We start from the raw sequence: 25506 nt of genomic DNA, 5'->3' as shown, positions 1-25506 counted from the left end.
CATATGCAAAAACAAGGCAAATACCACATCTAGTATCGGGCCCTTACTCAGACAGGATGGGACTTACACAGATGACAACAAGGAAATGAGTGAAATATTGAAATCCCAGTACGAGTCTGTGTTTAGTGAACCACTAATCAGTCTGAGGATCGACGACCCAAATGATTTCTTCATGAATGAGCCTCAAAACTCTATAAATGTATGACAGATTTCCGACATTACCCTAACTCCGATAGATTTCGAAAAAGCCATTGACAACATGCCCATGCACTCAGCCCCGAGCCCTGACTCGTGGAACTCTGTTTTCATTAAGAACTGCAAGAAACCCCTCTCGCGTGCCCTAAGTACACTATGGAGGAGGAGCTTGGACATGGGTGAAATTCAACAGTCATTTAAAACAACGGATATAGCCCCACTCCATAAAGGTGGCAGCAAAGCATTGGCTAAGAACTATAGACCAATACTCTGACGTCCCACATCATAAAAGTCTTTGAAAGAGTGCTAAGAAGCAGGATTGCAAATCACCTGGATTCCCAAAATCTGCACAATCCAGGGCAACATGGGTTCAGAGCAGGTCGCTCCTGCCTCTCACAACTACTGGATCACTATGATGTGGCCTTGGATGCACTGGAAGAAAATCAGAATGCAGATGCAATATACACAAATTTTGCAAAAGGTGTCTTACACCTTCCCTTACAGTGTGTCTTACACCTTCCCTTACAGTGTGTCTTACACCTTCCCTTACAGTGTGTCTTACACCTTCCCTTACAGTGTGTCTTACACCTTCCCTTACAGTGTGTCTTACACCTTCCCTTACAGTGTGTCTTACACCTTCCCTTACAGTGTGTCTTACACCTTCCCTTACAGTGTGTCTTACACCTTCCCTTACAGTGTGTCTTACACCTTCCCTTACAGTGTGTCTTACACCTTCCCTTACAGTGTGTCTTACACCTTCCCTTACAGTGTGTCTTACACCTTCCCTTACAGTGTGTCTTACACCTTCCCTTACAGTGTGTCTTACACCTTCCCTTACAGTGTGTCTTACACCTTCCCTTACAGTGTGTCTTACACCTTCCCTTACAGTGTGTCTTACACCTTCCCTTACAGTGTGTCTTACACCTTCCCTTACAGTGTGTCTTACACCTTCCCTTACAGTGTGTCTTACACCTTCCCTTACAGTGTGTCTTACACCTTCCCTTACAGTGTGTCTTACACCTTCCCTTACAGTGTGTCTTACACCTTCCCTTACAGTGTGTCTTACACCTTCCCTTACAGTGTGTCTTACACCTTCCCTTACAGTGTGTCTTACACTGTGTCTTACACCTTCCCTTACAGTGTGTCTTACACTGTGTCTTACACCTTCCCTTACAGTGTGTCTTACACCTTCCCTTACAGTGTGTCTTACACCTTCCCTTACAGTGTGTCTTACACTGTGTCTTACACCTTCCCTTACAGTGTGTCTTACACCTTCCCTTACAGTGTGTCTTACACTGTGTCTTACACCTTCCCTTACAGTGTGTCTTACACTGTGTCTTACACCTTCGCTTACAGTGTGTCTTACACCTTCCCTTACAGTGTGTCTTACACTGTGTATTACACCTTCCCTTACAGTGTGTCTTACACCTTCCCTTACGGTGTGTCTTACACTGTGTCTTACACCTTCCCTTACACTGTGCCTTACAGTGTGTCTTACACTGTATCTTACTGTGTCTTACACTGTATCTTACTGTGTCTTACACTGTATCTTACCGTGTCTTACACTGGCTCTTACTGTGTCTTACACAGTCTCTTACTGTGTCTTACACTGTATCTTACTGTGTCTTACACTGTATCTTACTGTCTTACACTGTATCTTACTGTGTCTTACACTGTATCTTACTGTGTCTTACACTGTCTCTTACTGTGTCTCACACTGTATCTTACTGTGTCTTACACTGTCTCTTACTGTGTCTTACACTGTCTCTTACTGTGTTTTACACTGTATCTTACTGTGTCTTACACTGTCTCTTACCGTGTCTTGCACTGGCTCTTACTGTGTCTTACACTGTCTCTTACTGTGTCTTACACTGTATCTTACTGTGTCTTACACTGTATCTTACTGTCTTACACTGTATCTTACTGTGTCTTACACTGTATCTTACTGTGTCTTACACTGTCTCTTACTGTGTCTCACACTGTATCTTACTGTGTCTTACACTGTCTCTTACTGTGTCTTACACTGTACCTTACTGTGTCCTACACTGTATCTTACTGTGTCTTACACTGTATCTTACTGTGTCCTACACTGTATCTTACTGTGTCTTACACTGCCTCTTACTGTGTCTCACACTATATCTTACTGTGTCTCACACTGTATCTTACTGTGTCTAACACTGTATCTTACTGTGTCTCACACTGTATCTTACTGCGTCTTACACTGTATCTTACTGTGTCTTACACTGTATCTTACTGTGTCTCACACTGTATCTTACTGTGTCTCACACTGTATCTTACTGTGTCTCACACTGTATCTTACTGTGTCTCACACTGTATCTTACTGTGTCTCGCACTATATCTTACTGTGTCTCACACTATATCTTACTGTGTCTCACACTGTATCTTACTGTGTCTCACACTATATCTTACTGTGTCTCACACTGTATCTTACTGTGTCTCACACTGTATCTTACTGTGTCTCACACTGTATCTTACTGTGTCTCACACTGTATCTTACTGTGTCTCACACTGTATCTTACTGTGTCTCGCACTATATCTTACAGTGTCTCACACTGTATCTTACTGTGTCTCACACTGTATCTTACTGTGTCTCACACTGTATCTTACTGTGTCTCACACTGTATCTTACTGTGTCTCACACTGTATCTTACCGTGTCTCACACTGTATCTTACTGTGTCTCCCACTGTATCTTACTGTGTCTCACACTGTATCTTACTGTGTCTCACACTGTATCTTACTGTGTCTCACACTGTATCTTAATGTGTCTCACACTGTATCTTACTGTGTCTCACACTGTATCTTACTGTGTCTCACATTGTATCTTACTGTGTCTCACACTGTATCTTACTGTGTCTCACACTATATCTTACTGTGTCTCACACTGTATCTTACTGTGTCTCACACTGTATCTTACTGTGACTCACACTGTATCTTACTGTGTCTCACACTGTATCTTACTGTGTCTCACACTGTATCTTACTGTGTCTCAAACTGTATCTTACTGTGTCTCATACTATATCTTACTGTGTCTCACACTATATCTTACTGTGTCTCACACTATATCTTACTGTGTCTCACACTGTGTCTTACTGTGTCTTACACTGTATCTTACTGTGTCTCACACTGTATCTTACTGTGTCTCACACTATATCTTACTGTGTCTCACATTGTATCTTACTGTGTCTCACACTGTATCTTACTGTGTCTAACACTGTATCTTACTGTCTAATACTGTATCTTACTGTGTCTCACACTGTATCTTACTGTGTCTCACACTGTATCTTACTGTGTCTCACACTGTATCTTACTGTGTCTCGCACTGTATCTTACTGTGTCTCACACTATATCTTACTGTGTCTCACACTGTATCTTACTGTGTCTCACACTATATCTTACTGTGTCTCACACTGTATCTTACTGTGTCTCACACTGTATCTTACTGTGTCTCACACTGTATCTTACTGTGTCTCACACTATATCTTTCTTTGTCTCACACTGTATCTTACTGTGTCTCACACTGTATCTTACTGTGTCTCACACTATATCTTACTGTGTCTCACACTATATCTTACTGTGTCTCACACTGTATCTTACTGTGTCTCACACTGTATCCTACTGTGTCTCACACTATATCTTACTGTGTCTCACACTGTATCTTACTGTGTCTCACACTATATCTTACTGTGTCTCACACTCTATCTTACTGTGTCTCACACTATATCTTACTGTGTCTCACACTGTATCTTACTGTGTCTCACACTGTATCTTACTGTGTCTCACACTGTATCTTACTGTGTCTCACACTGTATCTTACTGTGCCTCACACTATACCTTACTGTGTCTCACACTATATCTTACTGTGTCTCACACTGTATCTTACTGTGTCTCACACTGTATCTTACTGTGTCTCACACTATATCTTACTGTGTCTCACACTATATCTTACTGTGTCTCACACTGTATCTTACTGTGCCTCACACTATACCTTACTGTGTCTCACACTATATCTTACTTTGTCTCACACTGTATCTTACTGTGTCTCACACTGTATCTTACTGTGTCTCACACTATATCTTACTGTGTCTCACACTATATCTTACTGTGTCTCACACTGTATCTTACTGTGTCTCACACTGTATCCTACTGTGTCTCACACTATATCTTACTGTGTCTCACACTGTATCTTACTGTGTCTCACACTATATCTTACTGTGTCTCACACTCTATCTTACTGTGTCTCACACTATATCTTACTGTGTCTCACACTGTATCTTACTGTGTCTCACACTGTATCTTACTGTGTCTCACACTGTATCTTACTGTGTCTCACACTGTATCTTACTGTGCCTCACACTATACCTTACTGTGTCTCACACTATATCTTACTGTGTCTCACACTGTATCTTACTGTGTCTCACACTGTATCTTACTGTGTCTCACACTGTATCTTACTGTGTCTCACACTATATCTTACTGTGTCTCACACTATATCTTACTGTGTCTCACACTGTATCTTACTGTGTCTCACACTATATCTTACTGTGTCTCACACTGTATCTTACTGTGTCTCACACTGTATCTTACTGTGTCTCACACTATATCTTACTGTTTCTCACACTATATCTTACTGTGTCTCACACTGTATCTTACTGTGTCTCACACTGTATCTTACTGTGTCTAACACTGTATCTTACTGTGTCTCACTGTATCTTACTGTGTCTCACACTGTATCTTTCTGTGTCTCACACTATATCTTACTGTTTCTCACACTATATCTTACTGTGTCTCACACTATATCTTACTGTGTCTCACACTGTATCTTACTGTGTCTCCCACTGTATCTTACTGTGTCTCACACTGTATCTTACTGTGTCTCACACTGTATCTTACTGTGTCTCACACTGTATCTTACTGTGCCTCACACTATACCTTACTGTGTCTCACACTATATCTTACTGTGTCTCACACTGTATCTTACTGTGTCTCACACTGTATCTTACTGTGTCTCACACTGTATCTTACTGTGTCTCACACTATATCTTACTGTGTCTCACACTATATCTTACTGTGTCTCACACTGTATCTTACTGTGTCTCACACTATATCTTACTGTGTCTCACACTGTATCTTACTGTGTCTCACACTGTATCTTACTGTGTCTCACACTATATCTTACTGTTTCTCACACTATATCTTACTGTGTCTCACACTGTATCTTACTGTGTCTCACACTGTATCTTACTGTGTCTAACACTGTATCTTACTGTGTCTCACTGTATCTTACTGTGTCTCACACTGTATCTTACTGTGTCTCACACTATATCTTACTGTTTCTCACACTATATCTTACTGTGTCTCACACTATATCTTACTGTGTCTCACACTGTATCTTACTGTGTCTCACACTATAACTTACTGTGTCTCACACTGTATCTTACTGTGTCTCACACTGTATCTTACTGTGTCTCACACTGTATCTTACTGTGTCTCACGCTGTATCTTACTGTGTCTCACACTGTATCTTACTGTGTCTCACACTGTTCAGCTGAGACATTAACGTATAGTATTTAAGGATACACCGAACTCATAAAAATTAAAACCGTTATATAAGAACAAGCTTTCAGTATTTTTCAGTATTTTTTTTTTTTGCACTTCTATTCTGTTTAAAATTCTCAGTTATTTTCTACCAAAAAAAATCACTTAAGAAAATTTAATTAAAATAATATTAATAAAAATCGCAATTTGGTACGTGCAGTGGCCTAATTAGTACAAAACAACACATGGATTTATTTAAGCTCATCAACGTTAAAGTTTGAACCCTATCAGATGAGGCATTCTCCTATGATGGTGCGGATTTCAAAATTTTCAGTTTTTTTTTTAATTAGCATATTAAAAAAATTGCTCACACAGAAACTAGATTTAATGGGCGTTAACCTGAAAGTAACATGCATCAGTCATTAGTTACTGAAGTCCTTCAGGAGAGGTAGGCTCAAATATTTTTAACATAATTTAAAGGGAATTGAAAAATCAGAATACTTTATACAAAATACTAGGAGAAAAATAATTAAAATCTTGAATGTGATTGTCCACCATCGTCGAATTAGGAGGTTTTTTGGAAGTTACTGGATCCGTTCCAGGATGCTGGGAATGGGTTGAAGTGGCGTCTGTACCTGCTAATTGTTTCTAGAGTCTTTTCCTTGTTTCTCTACAGCGGTGTTCAAAATTTGAAGGTGATTGGAGACACCTTATAACAAAGCACCGATTTGAAGTATCATATTTTTACTTGTGTAAAAGCAAAGCATGTCTCTGTTGTCTGACAATTGCTTGAGGAAAGCATTCACTTGTTACTCATTTATTGAAAGTATTTCTGTTTTTAGGCGTTGATCACTTCTAGTACACGAGGAGAGTTAGGAGAGGGTAGCAGTAGTATTAATAGTGATGATGGTGGTGGTGGTGTTGGCACTATTATTAGTAACTGGTATCAGTAGTAGTAGTTGTTGATGAAGGATGCCAAGACGTGGAGATGGGCTTATCTTATGGCTGTCATGTGTAACGCTCGTGAAAATATGTGATGGAAAAATTACAAACTTTCATTTGATTACTGAATTTAATACAAAGCTTATGAGCCGAAGATGAGGTAATCAGTCCCTCAGTCTTAAATAAAGGTGTTCAGTCCACGAGTTTTGATCATATTAATTCAGAGGCAGGAATTTAGAGTTAGAAGGCATCATCATAGGTAGGGGATTTATCTAGTTCAATTAAAAACATAACATGTGAATATAGAAAGAGTGAGACACATTCGATAAAGAGGTTAATAAGAAGAAATAGAGATAAGAGGCGCCTTTGCCTGCCTCCAGACAATACGATCCCTTAGCCAAATACCACAGCAGATAAGACATCCACTGGGTGGACACGCGGGGCTTCAGACACACTTGCGTCACCTTGTAGAGTAATAAAACTGCTTCATTCTCAGAGAGTATCTTAGATCACTGTGTCGCTTAATGTTGAGACATACACCATCCAGTTACAGTTACTCTGGGTGCACACACACACACACACACACACACACACACACACACACACACTCTTGTGTCACAAACCTTCTGGAGTTTTATGATAAAATAACAGAAGTAAGACAAGAGAGAGAGGGGTGGGTTGATTGCATCTTCTTGGACTGCAAGAAGGCCTTTGACACAGTTCCTCACAAGAGATTAGTGCAGAAGCTAGAGCATCAGGCGCATATAACAGGAAGGGCACTGCAATGGATCAGAGAATACCTGACAGGGAGGCAACAACGAGTCATGGTACGTGATGATGTATCACAGTGGGCACCTGTGACGAGCGGGGTCCCACAGGGGTCGGTCCTAGGACCAGTGCTATTTTTGGTATATGTGAACGACATGATGGAAGGGTTAGACTCAGAAGTGTCCCTGTTTGCAGATGATGTGAAGTTAATGAGGAGAATTAAATCTGATGAGGACCAGGCAGGACTTCAAAGAGACCTGGACAGACTGGACACCTGGTCCAGCAAATGGCTTCTCGAATTTAATCCTGCCAAATGCAAAGTCATGAAGATAGGGGAAGGGCACAGAAGACCACAGACAGAGTATAGGCTAGGTGGCCAAAGACTGCAAACCTCACTCAAGGAGAAAGATCTTGGGGTGAGTATAACACCGAACATGTCTCCGGAAGCACACATCAATCAGATAACTGCTTCAGCATATGGGCGCCTGGCAAACCTGAGAACAGCATTCCGATACCTTAGTAAGGAATCATTCAAGACACTGTACACCGTGTATGTCAGGCCCATACTGGAGTATGCAGCACCTGTTTGGAACCCGCACTTGATAAAGCACGTCAAGAAACTAGAGAAAGTACAAAGGTTTGCGACAAGGTTAGTTCCAGAGCTAAGGGGAATGTCCTATGAAGAAAGATTAAGGGAAATCGGCCTGACGACACTGGAGGACAGGAGGGTCAGGGGAGACATGATAACGACATATAAAATACTGCGTGGAATAGACAAGGTGGACAAAGACAGGATGTTCCAGGGAGGGGACACAGAAACAAGAGGCCACAATTGGAAGTTGAAGACACAAATGAGTCAGAGAGATAGTAGGAAGTATTTCTTCAGTCATAGACTTGTAAGGCAGTGGAATAGCCTAGAAAATGACATAGTGGAGGCAGGAACCATACACAGTTTTAAGACGAGGTTTGATAAAGCTCATGGAGCGAGGAGAGAGAGGGCCCAGTAGCAACCTGTGAAGAGGCGGGGCCAGGAGCTAAGACTCGACCCCTGCAACCACAAATAGGTGAGTACAAATAGGTGAGCACACACAGATACACACACACACAAACACACACCACGACTTAGTATTTACTTTGAGTAGTGCAGATTGTTACAAAAAACGCGATTCTAAAAGCTTAGAGATCTCCAGTGAATACTAGAAAGGACTGCCCTTCTAGCATCCAGCCTGTTACTGGGTTTTCGTAACAATTAGTCAGTATCCTTGTCAAATTATCCATTGGAATTCAGTATGAATTATTAGTGCTTTAGGATAACAACTGGTAGGTTACTAACTAGAGAAATTAAAATTTAATAAATTTGTTAGTCATTAAGTTGTCTAGGCGTATATCAAATTAAATTAAATTAATCACAGTAATTAAAGTAATGTCACTTCTCTCGTGTACAATATTATTGTGCTGAAAGCACATATCACATTTATAATTCTTAAGTACCGTCTGGTACATTAACATTTAATAAGATATTACAAATATGTACAAGCAAGTTTGTGTGTGTGTAAGTGCTCTAAGTAGTTCACTATGTCTTACGACTCGACTAGACTTAAACAAGTGACTGACAAAGTCCTCAAATAAACTAACTTCTTGACCAACTGGCAATCAGAACAGTCTGCTTGAACAACAAAAGAGAGCTAAGCCCAATAGCAATATAACAAGCAACTGCGACACAGAATCAGGAACAAGGAGATCATATAACGACACTAAGTAGGGAGCATCAGCAGATCCTCCACAAAAGTCACCAAACTCCCATACTACTGAATCTAAGTTCAGCATAAGAAAATCCCCGACTGTGATAATACACAGATACCAGTACAAGTTAGGTCAGAAGCTACAGCTCAGGACCTAAGTTGTTTCGAGTGTCTATGCGACACAACCTCAGTACAACGCCGAAAATCACTAAGTCTATACAATGTTCTGTGAACAGAGTTCTACAGAACTAACAAGAATAATGAGACAATCTGTCCAACCACCCAGCGAGTCTAGACCAGACTGAATACTTCAGGCGAGGTGAGGACACCCCCCCTCGATCACATGATAGCTCCGTGGACAGCTGCAGCTCAGAAACAGAAGCCGGTAGTCTAACTAGCAAAGAGCGATAATTACAGTAGTTAGACAATCAAGACTTGAACTGAGCACATAATATGTTACATCCTACCTAACCAAAGGAAGCTAAGTCAAATAACAATATAAAGCAATTTAAAATTATATGAAAAGGTAATAATTATATATATATATACATAATAATCATTGCAACCCATTCAGGGGTTGCAACACAGATACTGAGGACATCACCTATGAAAGACCCCGTGGGGCCAGTGATCATGTGGTTCTGAGCTTCGAATACATAGAGTTACAAGTGGTGTGGTAAGCAGCAAGGGCCGGACGAATGAAACCAAACTACAAGAATGAGGACTACGCAGGCATGTAGAACTTCCTGAACGGGGTTCCATCATCTCGTTTACTGACTTCCCTGCCAGAGAACGGGCAGGGAAGTCAGTAAACGAGATGATGAAATATGTGACAACAATGTGCAAGGAAGCTGAGGAGAGGTTTGTACCCAAGGGTAACAAGATTAACGAAAAAGCCAGGACGAGCCGGTGGGTCACCCAACGGTGCAGGGAGGCCAAAACCAAGTGTGCTAGGGAATGGAAGAAGTATAGAAGGCAAAAGACCCAGGAGAATAAGGAGAGCAGTCGTAGACCCAGAAATGAATATGCACTGGTGAGAAGGGAGACCCAAAGACAATAGAGAATGACACAGCAGCGAAAGCCAAATCCGACCCAAAGCTGTTGTACAGCCACATCTGGAGGAAAACAACAGTCAAGGACCAGGTAATCAAGCTTAGGAAGGAAGGAAGAGAGATCGCAAGAAACGACCACAATGTTTGTGAGGGACTCAACATGGGATTCAAAGAAGTGTTCACAGAGGAGATGGAAGGGACTCCAGAAAGACGGAGAGGTGGGGTACACCATCAAGTGTTGGACACAATACATACAATCGAGGAAGATGTGAAGAGGCTGCTAAGCGAGTTAGATACCTCAAAGGCCGGATAACATCTCTCCAAGGGTCCTGAGAGAGGGAGCAGAGGAGCTTTGTATACCACTAACAACTATCTTCAACACATTATCAAAACAGGGCGACTACTGGAAGTATGGAAAATAGCAATTTTAGTCCCAATTTTTAAAAAAAGGAGAGAGGCATGAAGCATTGAACAACAGACCAGTGTCACTAACGTGCATAGTAGGCAAGGTCATGGAGAAACTTATCAGAAGAGTGGTGGGGCACCTAGAAAGGAATGAGCTTATCAAAGACAGCCAGCGTGGTTTCAGGGATGGGAAATCCTGAGTCACAGATCTACTGTAGTTCTATGACAGGGTGACAGCAGTAAGACAAGAGAGAGAGGGGTGGGTAGATTGCATTCTCTTGGACTGTAAGAAAGCGTTTGACACAGTTCCACACAAGAGATTAGTACAAACACTGGAAGTCCAGGCAAGGATAACAGGAAAGGCACCACAATGGATCAAGGAATACCTGTCAGGAAGACAACAGCGAGTCATGGTACGTCGCGAAGTGTCATAGTAGGCGCCGGTAATAAGCAGGATGCCACAGGGATCAGTCCTAGGACCGGTGCTGTTTTTGGTATTTGTGAAGGACATGACAGAAGGAATAGACTCTGAAGTGTCTCTGTTTGCAGTTGATGTGAAGTTGACGAGAAGAGTTCAATCGGACAAGGACCAGGCTGAACTACAGAGGGATCTGGACAGACTGCAGGCTTGGACCAGCAACTGGCTCCTGGGATTCAATCCCACCAATTGCAAAGTCATGAAGACTGGAGAAGGGCAAAGAAGACCACAGATGGAGTACAGTCTAGGGGGCCACAGCCTACAAACCTCACTCATGGAAGAGGATCTTGGGGTGAGTATAACACCGGGCACATCTCCTGAGGCACACATCAACCAAATAACTGCTGTAGCATACGGTCACCTGACAAACCTAAGAACAGCATTCCAACATCTCAATAAGGAGTCATTCAGGACCCTGCACACTGTGTACGTTAGAACCATATTGGAGCACGCAGCGTCGGTTTGGAACCCCTCACCCAGCCAAGAATGTAAGGAAACTAGAGAAGGTTTGCAACAAGACTAGTCCCAGAGCTAAGGGGTATGTCGTACGAGGAGAGGTTAAGGGAAATCGACCTGACGACACTGGAAGACAGGAGAGATAGGGGGGATATGATAACGACATATAAATTACTAAGAGGAATCGACAAGGTGGACAGAGACAGAATGTTCCAGAGATGGGACACAGCAACAAGGGGGTCACAGTTGGATGCTGAAGTCTCAGATGAACCACAGGGATGTTAGGAAGTATTTCTTCAGTCACAGAGTTGTCAGGAAGTGGAATAGTCTGGGTAGTGATGTAGTGGCGTCAGGATCCATACATAGCTTTAAGACGATGTATGATAAAGCTCATGGAACGGAAAGAGTGACCAAGTAGCGACGAGTGAAGAGGCAGGGCCTGGAGCTATGACTCGACCCCTGCAACCACAATTAGGTGGTACATTTATGTGGGTACATATTCACACTCACACATTCTCACATATACAGACCCACACACACTCCCCCCTGCTCCCTCCACCCACCTCTCTCCCACTCCCTCCCCTGATCCCCCCTCGCTCTATCACCCTCATCAATCTTCTCCCCCCTCCTCTCCCTCTTGCCCCCTCTCCCTCTCCCATTTTCTATCCCCTTTGCTTTTCTCTCCTCCTCTCTCTCCCCATACTCTCCCCCTTACCCCTTACCTCTCTCCCATTTCCCCACTGTCTCCAGCTTTCTCCTCTCCCTCCCTCCACCCCCCACACACACTCAGACAAACACCACAAAAGAGTGTGACATAGTTTTTTATTCTGTTGCAACCAAAAAAAATGGGTTGCCAGAGAGCATGACAGAAAACCAGGAGACTGGAGGATGAGTCTATGAAGGAAGATTGGCTAGCAGAGCTCATGAAAAGGGAACATGAGTGGGGAAGGAAGCTAGAAGAGCTTACCATGAAAACTGAGGAATGGATAGCTGCAGAAAGCTTGATGTGGGTGATGCAAGTCACAGCACCAGAGGCTAAGATACAGCGATTAGAAGAGGAACTGAAAAATCTGAAACAACCTAAAGAACTGAAGAGCAATGTGGGCATGACACCAGAAACTGCTACCTCATTCACAAACAAGAGGACTGTAGGGAATGAAGGAGTGAAACTGTATCCAGAGGCCCTATCAGACCTTTGTGAAGCCCGGAAAAAAAAGAGGATCACATCAGAAACAATCGAGAGGACTATAGGAAATGAAAGAGCTAAGCTATACGTAGAAGCCACAGCAGTGCCCAGGGAAAGCTGAAAAGGGAAAATGACAGACCACTGGGTCAAGGGACAACAGACAGTGAAGAGATTGAACAAAGGAAAGCTGCAGTGGAGGTAACTAAATCGAATCAGGAGATACATACGGATATGCATTGGATAATGAAAAGGATTATGAAAGGGATAATGAAAGCGATTGAGTGCATACATACATGCATACACACATACACACACACATACACACACACTGGCACATATGGATTGAGGAAAAATCCTGTGTCACAGACCTACTGGAGATTTATGACAAGGTAACGGAAGTAAGACACGAGAGAGAGAGATGGGTAGATTGCATTTTCTTGGACTGCAAGAAGGCCTTCGACACAGTTTCTCAAAAGAGATTAGTACAAAATCTAAAGGATCAGGCATGCATAACAGGTCTCAGTAGTATCAGTTCCTAGTAAGCAGTTGCCAGTAACCAGTTACCAGTAGTATGACTCACTACCAACCGTCTGTGTGAATCACTTGTTATTCACTCTTCAGCTGACCTAGCATGTTTTGAATGCTGCTACCCTCCGAGTCACTCAGCAAGCCACTTCAAGTAGAGGCGTTAGAGAGGTAGTAGGTCAAAGCTTGGTGCTCCCCCTATATTCCATCCAATATACTAGAACATCCAACGTGAGTGTTATTACCCAATCCACGTTATCGAACCCCACATGACATGGTGGCAGCTTGTGGGCGTGGATATGGGTATTTCAGATGTTAGAAGATTGTTTGTGGGGTGCCGGCAGGTCAGAGGTCACGTCTGCCAACTGGTAGCTCCAGCCTGAAAACCAGTTGCAGCCGTCTTTCAAGCTTCCTGACTTAGTTCGTATGCTAATTGCTTCAATCTCCGAGGGGTTGACCCGGATTTTGCAATTAAGCCAGCCAGTAAGCCAGACTGTGGAAGTGAGTGCCAGTCAGCCTTCCTCAGCCTATCATCCAGCCTGTCTCCTGTCATCCACCTGCTCCTTCATGCTGTGTGCATCGTTACACGTCTTCCAGTCAGCCATTCTAATGGGTTAAGCCAGCATGACAATCCAGCTTCCTAACCCAGCTGAAAGAGAGAAGTAAGCCACGCAAGTTCCTCTGAAGTATTGTCTCCTACATCGCTTTGTGTTCCCAGTTACTGGATGCTAAGAGTGGTCTTCACCATCCCTGTGGCATATTGTGGCTTAATTTAAGCCACCTGGAGTTTTCTTGTGAGTGGTGAGAGTGTGCGCCAGTGAGCGCCAGCGAGTTGAGTCAGGCTTCCTTCACCACCCGCCTGCCACTCACCTGCTACCTCATCTACCTGTGGGTTTTGTCCACCCTTATACCGGGTCCTAGCACTGTTTTGGCTCACATAATTGTTGTGCGGCAACGATAAAGCCAGTTATGTGAGTTCACCTAGAATGTGCATTTCTTCACGACAACACTGTGAGTGTAGGAGGAATCATCACCCGTCACCACCCAACACCACCTCTTAAATTCTTCAGTGATTATTTTCTGTTTAGAGACATTTGCCTTGCATTTAAAGACATTTGCATGTGTGAGACATTTACAGTGAATTTCTTGTGTACTCTAAGCCTTGTGTTTTCAGTGTAGACTCAGTGTTTCTTTGACTCATTATTTTTTAATTATTTTTCAGTATTATAGTTCATCTTTCGAGTTTCATTTGAATATTTTTATCTGTGTTTTTTTATGCTACTCTCTGCCTTTAGTAAGTATTATTTTGTAGTGTTCAAGTGTATTTTTTTATTTGTGTGCAGTATTTTATTCCTTATCCCAGTCAGTCCCTCCGTGTGAAGTAATTCATTTCTTTTTATATTGTATTCTTTCAGCATTGTATTTTCAAGTATTTACCATATTGTAGTTCATGCAGTGATATTCACCCCAGTATACTAAATTATCCATTTATTTCTATGTGTACTTTATTTTTCGTATGTCCAGCAATGTCTCATTCCTTGATCTTTTTCGCACACTTGTGTACCATTATTTTTGCCAGCAATTTTTGTCCTATCAGTTACAGCAAGATTTTGTTGTAAGAACATAATTGATAAGTGTATAATCCTTGTTGTGTGTGCCCGCCACTTGTAAGTGTTGTGTGTGCCCTGCCACTTGTAAGTGTTGTGTGTGCCCTGCCACTTGTAAGTGTTGTGTGCCACGCCACTTGTAAGTGTTGTCTGCACCGCCACTTGTAAGTGTTGTGTGCCCCGCCACTTGTAAGTGTTGTGTGCCCCGCCACTTGTAAGTGTTGTGTGTGCCCCGCCACTTGTAAGTGTTGTGTGCCCCGCCACTTGTAAGTGTTGTGTGCCCCGCCACTTGTAAGTGTTGTGTGCCCCGCCACTTGTAAGTGTTGTGTGCCCCGCCACTTGTAAGTGTTGTGTGCCCCGCCACTTGTAAGTGTTACACTTCCAGTTTTGTTTCTTGTTTTATTTTTATTCATATTTTTCATATTTCTTTGAATAAATTCACTCTTAGTGTAATTTTACTAATTTTTAAGGTAAAGTGTTTTCTTTACTCTGAGTAAATTGTTGTGTTTAATTTACAATTAAGAGTTAAAGTGTTCAATCAGTCTTTCTTCATATTTTTATTTTTATTATTTAACCTGCGTTTTCCCAGTGTAACTTTATTACTGCAGTGATTATTTCTGCGTCTTATTTTGTTGCACTTGTTCTGCAGTGAATTATTTTGTTGCACTTGTTCTGCAGTGAATTATTTTGTTGCACTTGTTCTGCAGTGAATTATTTTGTTTCACTTGTTCTGCAGTGAATTATTTTGTTGCACTTGTTCTGCAGTGAATTATTTTGTTGCACTTGTTCTGCAGTGAATTATTTTGTTGCACTTGTTGTGCAGTTAATTATTTTGTTGCACTTGTTGTGCAGTGAATTATTTTGTTGCACTTGTTCTGCAGTGAATTATTTTGTTGCACTTGTTCTGCAGTGAATTATTTTGTTGCACTTGTTCTGCAGTGAATTATTTTGTTGCACTTGTTCTGCAGTGAATTATTTTGTTTCACTTGTTCTGCAGTGAATTATTTTCTTTTATTGATATATTTATGCATTATTATTCTCAGTTCATTATTTTTGAGTCTCCTGTTTTTCATTTTATTTTTTTCCGGATGTTGTCTTTGCATTATATTTTAATTTTCTTCATGCATTCTTAGAAAAAATTTAAATTTCCCAGTTATCTCTACTTGCATACAATTTAGTAATTTTATTTTACACTTTTTACATTGATTTCCAATTTTATTAGTTAATTTCTTTATTAGCAAGAGTACAGACAACTCATTTCATTCAGCCTCCAGTAATATTTTTACTTGTAAATTTCAATGTTTTTCTTTATCTTGGCCAACAGTCCCTTATATTGAGTTGTTATTCTTCTTGCAGTGTATCTTAGATTTTTTTTATTACTTCTGCAGAATTAGTTACATCTCTTTTATTTCAATTTTAGCATTTTGTGTCATTTTTATTATTCATTATTTTTGCCTTATTTGTTCTTGTGCAACTTCTGACATTATGCCTCACATACCGTCAAGTGATACTTTAGTGAATGTCGACACTCAGACCTCTCAGACTACTGCTGCTCCTGTCATCAGTCCTCACAGTTCCTTATGGACTGACAGACCGACCCAGACACTGAGATACTATAGTTTTACTCGTGATTCCCTTGATGCTTTACCTTTATTCAATGGTCATGTACATAGTCTTGAAGCATGGTTTACTGCCTTTCGTTCTCGTGTTAATGCTCTAGTTGACAGTCCTCCTTCAGAGGAAAGTCTTATCAGACTTACGAAAGAAGCTCTTCATTGGTTCCCTGCTGCTGTTCACGTTGTTGATCTCCTTGAAATGTGAGACTTCAGGAATCTTACTAAGTGGTCACAATATGAGGAACTGATTCGTTCTTTCCTTGTACCAGTAAAAACAGCTGATCCATATATCGTTCTTCGGGAACTCGTGAATGCTACACCCATGACTAATGAATCATTGAGTGCATTTGCTGTTAGATTAGATAAACTTTTATCATCATTTATCAATGCTGTCCAGTCCTCAGCTGGACGTTTGCTAAATTAGCAGCTTCTGGAGCAATCAAAGAACTAATGCCGCCTGCTTCCGTGTGTGCTTATTCAAGATTGATGGACTGACCACATCGACTCAAGGTTGAGGGACTGATTACCTCATTCTCCTCCTGTTCTTCAAGATTCTCCTTTGTATGGACTGATGAAGCCACTGTGTGGCGAAACGTTTCCTCAATAAAGATACCCAAGAGTTGCACATGTGTCTAATTTACCAACATGTCGGTTCTCTGAACCATTCATCTACAAACCTGTCAGACACTGCAACTTCTTGGGATCTTAATACTTGGGAATTCTTCGCTTGCCTAATTCTTGGGCACGACCTACTTCAACATTGAACAAATGTTACACGACCTATGACTGCTGCACCTCTCCTGCCAACGGTTTATAAGCTCCTTCTCAGCACGTATGCCGTATTCTATTCAAGATTGATGGACTGACCACATCGACTCAAGGTTGAGGGACTGATTACCTCATTCTCCTCCTGTTCTTCAAGATTCTCCTTTGTATGGACTGATGAAGCCACTGTGTGGCGATACGTTTCCTCAATAAAGATACCCAAGAGTTGCACATGTTGTTAGGTAAGACACATATGCAACAGTTAGACAACTTTATTCCGAAATAAAGTTGTCTAACTGTTGCATATGTGTCTTACCTAACAACCTGTCGGTATTATATACCATTTTGATGTTCAGTTGCACATGTGTCTAATTTACCACCTAGTTGGGTTATTGAGGCTGGGACTTTGGGTAGTTTCAAATCTAGGTTGGATAAGTACATGAGTGGGAGGGGTTGGATTTGAGTGGGACTTTCACATCAGAGCTTATGTCTTGGGTGGCATTGAAAATTGGGTTGGGCAAATGTTTTGTTAGTGGGATGAATTGTAAAGGACCTGCCTAGTATGGGCCAGCAGGCCTCCTGCAGTGTTCCTCCTTTCTTATGTTCTTATACCCCTCATTAAACCCATCTTTCTTCCAATAGTTGTTTATATCTTACCCTAACTGGCTCCTCTTTTAGTTCATAAACCTTCACCTCTCTCTTACTTGTTGATTCCATTCTCCTTGTATCCCATCTCTCTTTTACTCTCACTGTAGCTACAACCAGAAATAATCTGATATATCTGTGGCCCCTCTATTAACATATACCTCTGAAGTCTACCTGTCAATACCTTCAAATTCGTAGTTAAACAAACTGCTGGCATTATGCGCTATATCATATCTTGCTTTACTATTTATCCATTTCTTTTTAAATATTATTACCTATTACCAAATCCCTTTCTATACAAAATTCATTCAAGGAACTCCCAGTATCATTCACACCTGACACCCCAAACTTACCTATCACACCCTCTCTAACAGTTTCTCTCAGTATAGCATTTAGGTCCAAAAAGTTCAAAAGTTCCTAAACACTTAACATTTCCCACCATCTCCCTCTCTCCTCTACACTCCTCTCTCTCCAGGTGCATACACACTAATTATAACCCACTTTTCGGATCTGACCCTTATTTTAATCAACATAATCCTTGAATTAATTAATTTTTATTCTCTCTTCTCCTTCCATAACTGATCCTTCAGCAATATTTCTACCCCTTCCTTAGCTCTAACTCTCTCAGAAACTCCAGACTTAATCCCAGTTATTTCTTCCCACTTAAACTCTTCTATCCTTCACCTTTGTTTTGCTTAGGGCTAGGACATCCTACTTCCTTTCATTCATGACATTGTACTACATCCACGCACATTTAAACGTCCAGCTTTATCCAGTTTTCCTTCTTAATATTTTTAGTAATTTATACAAGAGACGGTGTTATTAGCCCATTGCTCCCGGCATGTTATTTGCCTTTTACGATTCACACGGCTTATGGAGGAAAGATTATTTTCCACTTTCCCATGGAGATGAAAAGAATTAAAAAGAAGAACTAATTAGAAAAATAGAAGAATATTCATAATGGTGTGGGTACATATACGTGTACGTGTATATATTGTGTGCCTAAGTGTAAGTAGAAGTAGCAAGATGTACTCGTTTTCTTGCATGTTTATGAGACAGAAAGAAAAACACACCAGCATTCCTACCATTGTGTAAAACAATTCCAGGTTTCCGTTTCACACGCATTTGGCAGGACGGTAGTACCTCCCTGGGTGGTTGATGTCTACCATCCTTCTACCACTGGACGGTAGTACCTCCCTGGGTGGTTGCTGTCTACCATCCTTCTACCACTGGACGGTAGTACCTCCCTGGGTGGTTGCTGTCTACCATCCTTCTACCACTGGACGGCAGTACCTCCCTGGGTGGTTGCTGTCTACCATCCTTCTACCACTGGACGGTAGTACCTCCCTGGGTGGTTGCTGTCTACCATCCTCCTACCACTGGACGGTAGTACCTCCCTGGGTGGTTGCTGTCTACCAGGCTACTATCACAGGACGGTAGTACCTCCCTGAGTGGTTCCTGTCTACCAGGCTACTATCACAGGACGGTAGTACCTCCCTGGGTGGTTGCTGTCTACCAGTCTACTACCGCAGGACGGTAGTACCTCCCTGGGTGGTTGCTGTCTACCATCCTTCTACCACTGGACGGTAGTACCTCCCAGGGTGGTTGCTGTCTACCAGGCTACTATCACAGGACGGTAGTACCTCCCTGAGTGGTTCCTGTCTACCAGTCTACTACCGCAGGACGGTAGTACCTCCCTGGGTGGTTGCTGTCTACCAGTCTACTACCGCAGGACGGTAGTACCTCCCTGGGTGGTTGCTGTCTACCAGTCTACTACCGCAGGACGGTAGTACCTCCCTGGGTGGTTGCTGTCTACCAGCCTACTACCAACACACACACATACATACACACACACATGCGAGTAGAAGGCATTACGGTACCGATAATGTACATGAAAGGAAACAAGTGAATATACTTAGGACATCATTACTTGAAACATTACTGACCTGGTACCTTGGTAACTTTAAGTGATAAAAGAGAATGAGTGAACATAGTATACATACAGTGGACCCCCGAGTTTCGTGATTAATTCGTTCCAGAGTCTGCCGACTGGCGAAATTCACGATTGGCGAATCTATTTTTCCCATAAGAAATAATGGAAACCCAATTAATCCGTTTCAAACAGCCAAAAGTATTAAAAAAAATAAAAGATTAAATATAGATTTACATACAGAAAACAATGACAAATAAATATAAAGCACTAATAAAACAAATAAATGAACATTTAACATCACACTTAACCTTTATTGATTCTTGTTGGTGTAGGAGGGAGGCAGGAGGCAAGACGAAGGGGAGTTTATTATGCTTCAATATGACGATAATATCTGTATGGCTTATTTATCTATCACAATTCATCTAATATGACATTATAAACAATATTAATAGCACAGAAACATGATACATACTCTAGAATGCACTAGGATACAGCAGGTCATCTGATAACCGTGTAACGTGGCAGCAAGGAATCGGCTTGGAGTATTAGCGTATGTGTCCTGTAGCTCTGTTGCTAGCACACTCAGCTCACACACTGAGGTCTGGGATTCGAATCTCCTCCGGGTTATGTTTCCATAAGACACCTGCTGTCCCAGTTTAACCATCAGTCTAAAATGGGTACCTGGGTGCTAATCGACTGGTGTGGGTCGTATCCTGGGACAAAACTGACCTAATTTGCGGGAAATGCTCAGCATAATAAGGAGTTTTCTATATAGCAGTATGTCATTGATGTCAGCTATGTATACCTTGTACATGTACTTGTAGTAAATAAAGACATTTAATATTATTATTATTATTATTATTATTATTATTATTATTATTATTATTATTATTATTATTATTATTATTATAGCTTTGTTGTCTGGTTTGGTAGTAGCAAATTAGGACACTTCAAAACAGTGACACCTATCAGTATTGGATTTTCTGTAGATCTGCTCACCTTTGTTCCAGTTCCTGAGATGTCCCTCTTAGATATGTGCAAGACACAAAGTTTTTGGTGTCGTCTCTGTTGCATGCATTTCTGTGTTTTCGGTCCAGTGGAGTGTGCAACAAGGTCTGTGAAGGAAGTACTCAAAGGGTTCTTTCTATACTTCCAGGCCTTTAAGGAATAGCAACATCGTCAATTATTCTATGAGTTGAACAACTAAAGCAAAATGTATTTCAGGAGTGCTGAATGCTTCCAAGGATGAGACTACTAGTGGTGGTGGTGTTGGTGGCGATGATGCTGGGTGATGGTACCGTGGGACACTTGCCGCCCCGAGAGAAGTCATACAAAATTTTATTTCTTGTAATAGCATCCCCGATTAGCCACAGGAACGTCTTCATCCCTATAGCAGAGGCCTTGGCTGACCGCGGTCACCAGGTGAGTCAGTTTATTACTATTTGTGTTAGGTAAATTAGTCAGTCAGTCCGCACCTGGCGAATTGTTTTCAAAATATTAGGGATCTCTTGACTTTAAGCTGAGGGTTCCTGCTTTTTGTTTATAAGTTCAATACTGATTATGTTGCTGTCGTAATTTAAAATCTTAAAATTAGGAATATTTTAAAGTTAATATACCTCTGCATAACTTAATTAGTATTAAGCAACATACAGATGAAGACGAGAATGAAACTGGAGCTTCCTGTTAGCCAGATTCACTTGATTTCTTTATATTTCTATACTGTGAGAAGCTACTTCCTGCATCTATTAACAAATACAGCATCCACTCCATGACTGTGAATATCCTCACCTGTTTATAACATTTCTGTCTTAATTCCATCAACTCCAGCTGCCCTTCCTTTTCATTCTACCCACTGCCTCACGCGCCTTTCCCAGACTAACGTCTGGTTCTTCCTCACTTTTTGCCTCCCTCTCTCTTCATAAACATTCAACAATTCCTCTAAATATTTCCTCCATCTTCGCATTACCTTCACCTCCCCATCAAACAACTCCTCTACTTTGTTTTTAACTGTTAAATCCATTTTTCATTAAGCTTTCTCGATTTATTCCCTTCAGCTCTACTTTGCATTCTCTTACTATTGTTTTAACCTCTCTTACTCTCCATAAACTCCTCCCACAGAATATCACTTACGCATTGTGAAAACCCTTCATATGCAAACTTTTTTCCTTTACCACTCTTTACCTCCTCATTCCTCATCTTGCACCCATGAAAGTTAAGACACATGTGCATCATCTGGATATCTTTATTGTGGACGTTTCGTCATCCAGTGGCTTTATCAATACAGATTCTAGGACATAATTAGAAGACAGTAGAACTATATACAAAAGGTGAGGTAATCCGTCCCTCAGCCTTGGAGTCAGTGTTCACAGCATCGTGGTGGAGGAGAATCTGGAGCAAAAGCAAGAAGACTGGCGTTTATATAGGCATCAGTTGATAAGGACATGTAGTAGACGAGAGCATAGTCACTGGTAGGCGGGATTTCCCAGTGGAAGTAGATCCTACCCAAAGGGATGTCCTAGAATCTGTATTGATAAAGCCACTACAATGAAGATATCCAAATGTTGCACATGTGTCTTAACTTTCATGTTGCCGGTATTTTATACCTTTCTTGCACATCTTGCACCCATCCTTCACTACCCACAAACTTCTGCTGCATATTCACACGCTGCATTCTTAAATTTACCCCATTGTTCATTAACCCTCCTCATTACCTGTGCTCTCTCTAGCTCACTTTTCTTCTCTTACCTACGGATGACATTATCCTTGTACCCTTATCCCTCTTACTCTCACTGTAGTTTCCAGTAAAAATGATCTTATATACCTGTCGCCCCTGTAATAACAATCGCATTAAAAGGTCTGCCAATCAACCTTTTATCTGCTAATATTAAAGTCCAATAAACTGTTATGATCACTCCGTATATCGTATCTCCTATACATATTTATCCTCTTAAAATATGTATTAGGAACATAAGAACATAAGAAAGGAGGAACACTGCAGCAGGCCTACTGACTCATGCGAGGCAGGTCCATGTCACTCCCCGGCTTAGACCAATGACCCATCTAGACAGGTCACTTCCACTTAAGGAGGGAGCTCTGCATAAGACCTAGCAGCACAAGCTAGTCAGTTCCAACTCACACCCACGCACACCCACTTATGTATTTATCTAACCTATTTTTAAAACTACAAAACGTCTTAGCTTCTATGACGGTACTGTTATTACCCATTATCAAGAGGCTTTCATTATCACTTATACGGGGCACTTAAAACTTCCCTAATTCATATTCTACAACATTTTCTCCTACTTAGAATTTAGGATCCCCCCCCCCACAACAAATATTTTCTCACTTGGTCTACAACCCCCTCAACACTCACTTAACTCCTTCCAAATCTCACTAAGCTTATCTCGTCTCCAGGTGTATAAAAACATACTTCTGCCCTCTTCTCACATCCCACTACAATTTTAATCAAAAGAATTCTTGAATTTATACACCTATATTCCCCTTTCTTTCCATAACTGATCATTTAATATTTCCGCTACCCCTTTCTTAGCTCTAATTCTCCCAGATACAAATAACCTAATCACACTGACATTGAAATTGTCCCCTTCCCCTTCCCCCCGGCCCATTAACTTCAAATTCTCTCCTTTGTCCTTTTATTAATTTATACAGAAACGGGTTACTAACCCTGTTGACCTAGCCCTAACGCACTTCCTGATGAACTATTAAGTGATTAGTAGAAAACCTAGATGAGTATATATATAGTATTGTAAAGGAATGGTATTTGATCAATAACAACACTGCCACTAGCCGGGGGATCGAACTTGTATTTTTTAGCCCGCCTCATGGTGAGCAAAAATTCCACGATGCTCTAAGCCACAGGACCATACAATCTTACAAGAATCATGCACCCAGCAGAGCTAGGTGTTGTATCGTGATCCAAAGACATACGATGGTGTGGATGCCTCAGAGCTAATTTTATTCTACTCCCCGTTTGGTGTACTAGCCTCTGTCCTGTGGGTTCCGAAACATGGAGTGGGTAATAACACTCATGTAGGCTGTAAGTACGTATATTCGATTGACTATATGGGATGCGCCAAGCCTGACCTGCGTCTCTCCTGTCTATCCTTCAACTGACTCACAGTGGTGCCTAGAGGGTGAGCGGCGTTCAAAACATGCTAGAGTCAACGGTAACATCAGTGAATATCAAGTGATTCACACAGATGGTTGGTAGTGAGTCATTACTATTGACACTGGTAACTGGTTACTGGTAACTGATACTACTGAGAGCTCCACAGACTGGCTTACTGGCTGGCTTAATTGCAAAACTCAGATCTACTCCTCGAAAGTTAAAGCAAAAAGCACACTAGCCAGAAGCTTGAGAAGCGGCTGCAACTGGCTTTGCAGGCTGGCGGCACCTGTTGGGGTGGGTGAGGGAAGAAGCTTGCGGAGGTGGCGGGTAGCCTGGGGGACGCCGGCACCACTCACAAACACAGCTTAAACTCCTGATATCTGCGGAAATACCCGTAAATCCACGCCCACAACGCTGCCTCCAATTGTCCATGGGTTCCGAAACGTGGATTGTGTAATAACACTCACGAAGGCTGTAAGTACGTATATTCAACTGACTAAATGGGAAGCGCGAAGTCTGACTTGTGTCTCTCCTGTCCATCCTTCAACTCACTCACAGTGGTGCCTAGAGAGTGAGCAGCGTTCAAAGCATGCTAGGGTCAGTGGTAACGTCAGTGAATAACAAGTAATTCACACAGACAGTTGGTAGTGAGTCATTACTACTGACACTGGTAGCTGGTTACTGGTAATTGATACTACTGAGACCTCCACAAGCAGCATATATCGTAATGTAACCACGAACGAGTGGTATTTAATTAATAACAACACTGCAACTAGCCAGGGGATTGAACCCATGTTGTTTTAGCCCATCTCATGGTGAGCGAAAATTGCACGATGGTCTAAGCCACTGGACCACACAATCCTACAAGAATCACGCACCCAGCAGAGCTAGGTGTTGTACTGTGATTCGAGGACATATAAGCTCTGAGGCACCCACACCATCGTATGTCCTCGAATCACAGTACGACACCTAGCTGTGCTGAGTGCATGATTCTTTTAGGCTTGTATATATATATATATATATATATATATATATATATATATATATATATATATATATATATATATATATATATATATATATATATATATATATATATATATATATAACACTGAGTCTCTGAAGGAGGAAGCTAGCTGCTCTGTGATCCTTGATTTCTGCGATGAGCTTTTCACTCAGCTCTTTGAGGAACTTTAGCGCACACTTGTCCCATGCTACAAGGGTCTCCGACCCTACTGGGATGAAGTTATAGCACAGGGGCAGGCCTTCATATATGCGGGTCTTCTGGGTCTCCCTGTAGTTGGCGGCTCCACCCCCTTCAGCTTCAGATTATGTCAAGTAGGTCTCCGCCAATGTGGCGACACAGGTGTAGTCCCAGGCAATCTGCTTCCCATCCTTCCAGGGTAGTTTAGTGGCTCCATCAGGACACTTTTGACTTCCATCAGACCTCTGTACTTTGGGTTCCGTTGAGCTCGGCAACGGGCTGTGGCGAGGTATGGAAGCCG

At 41.7% G+C, this 25506-nt stretch overlaps 1 protein-coding gene across 2 annotated transcripts in view; it reads left to right on the top strand.

Moving 5' to 3' along the window:
• The window catches only part of LOC138853290 (UDP-glycosyltransferase UGT5-like), a 71681-nt gene that overhangs the window by 6207 nt on the left and 39968 nt on the right, over positions 1-25506 (top strand). The window contains exon 2 of one of the 2 annotated variants that reach the window (XM_070089234.1): positions 21097-21294. In XM_070089234.1, coding sequence (XP_069945335.1) covers positions 21106-21294 — 189 coding nt within the window. In that variant the 5' untranslated portion in view covers positions 21097-21105. The remainder of the gene's footprint in view (positions 1-21096; positions 21295-25506) is intronic. The other variant, XM_070089235.1, reaches the window with a different exon arrangement.

The sequence above is a fragment of the Cherax quadricarinatus genome, chromosome 27 (assembly GCF_038502225.1).
Source record: "Cherax quadricarinatus isolate ZL_2023a chromosome 27, ASM3850222v1, whole genome shotgun sequence".
Taxonomy (NCBI): Eukaryota; Metazoa; Arthropoda; class Malacostraca; order Decapoda; family Parastacidae; genus Cherax; species Cherax quadricarinatus.
Note: the sequence above shows the minus strand (reverse complement) of the source record. Positions and strands in the feature narration are given on the sequence as shown.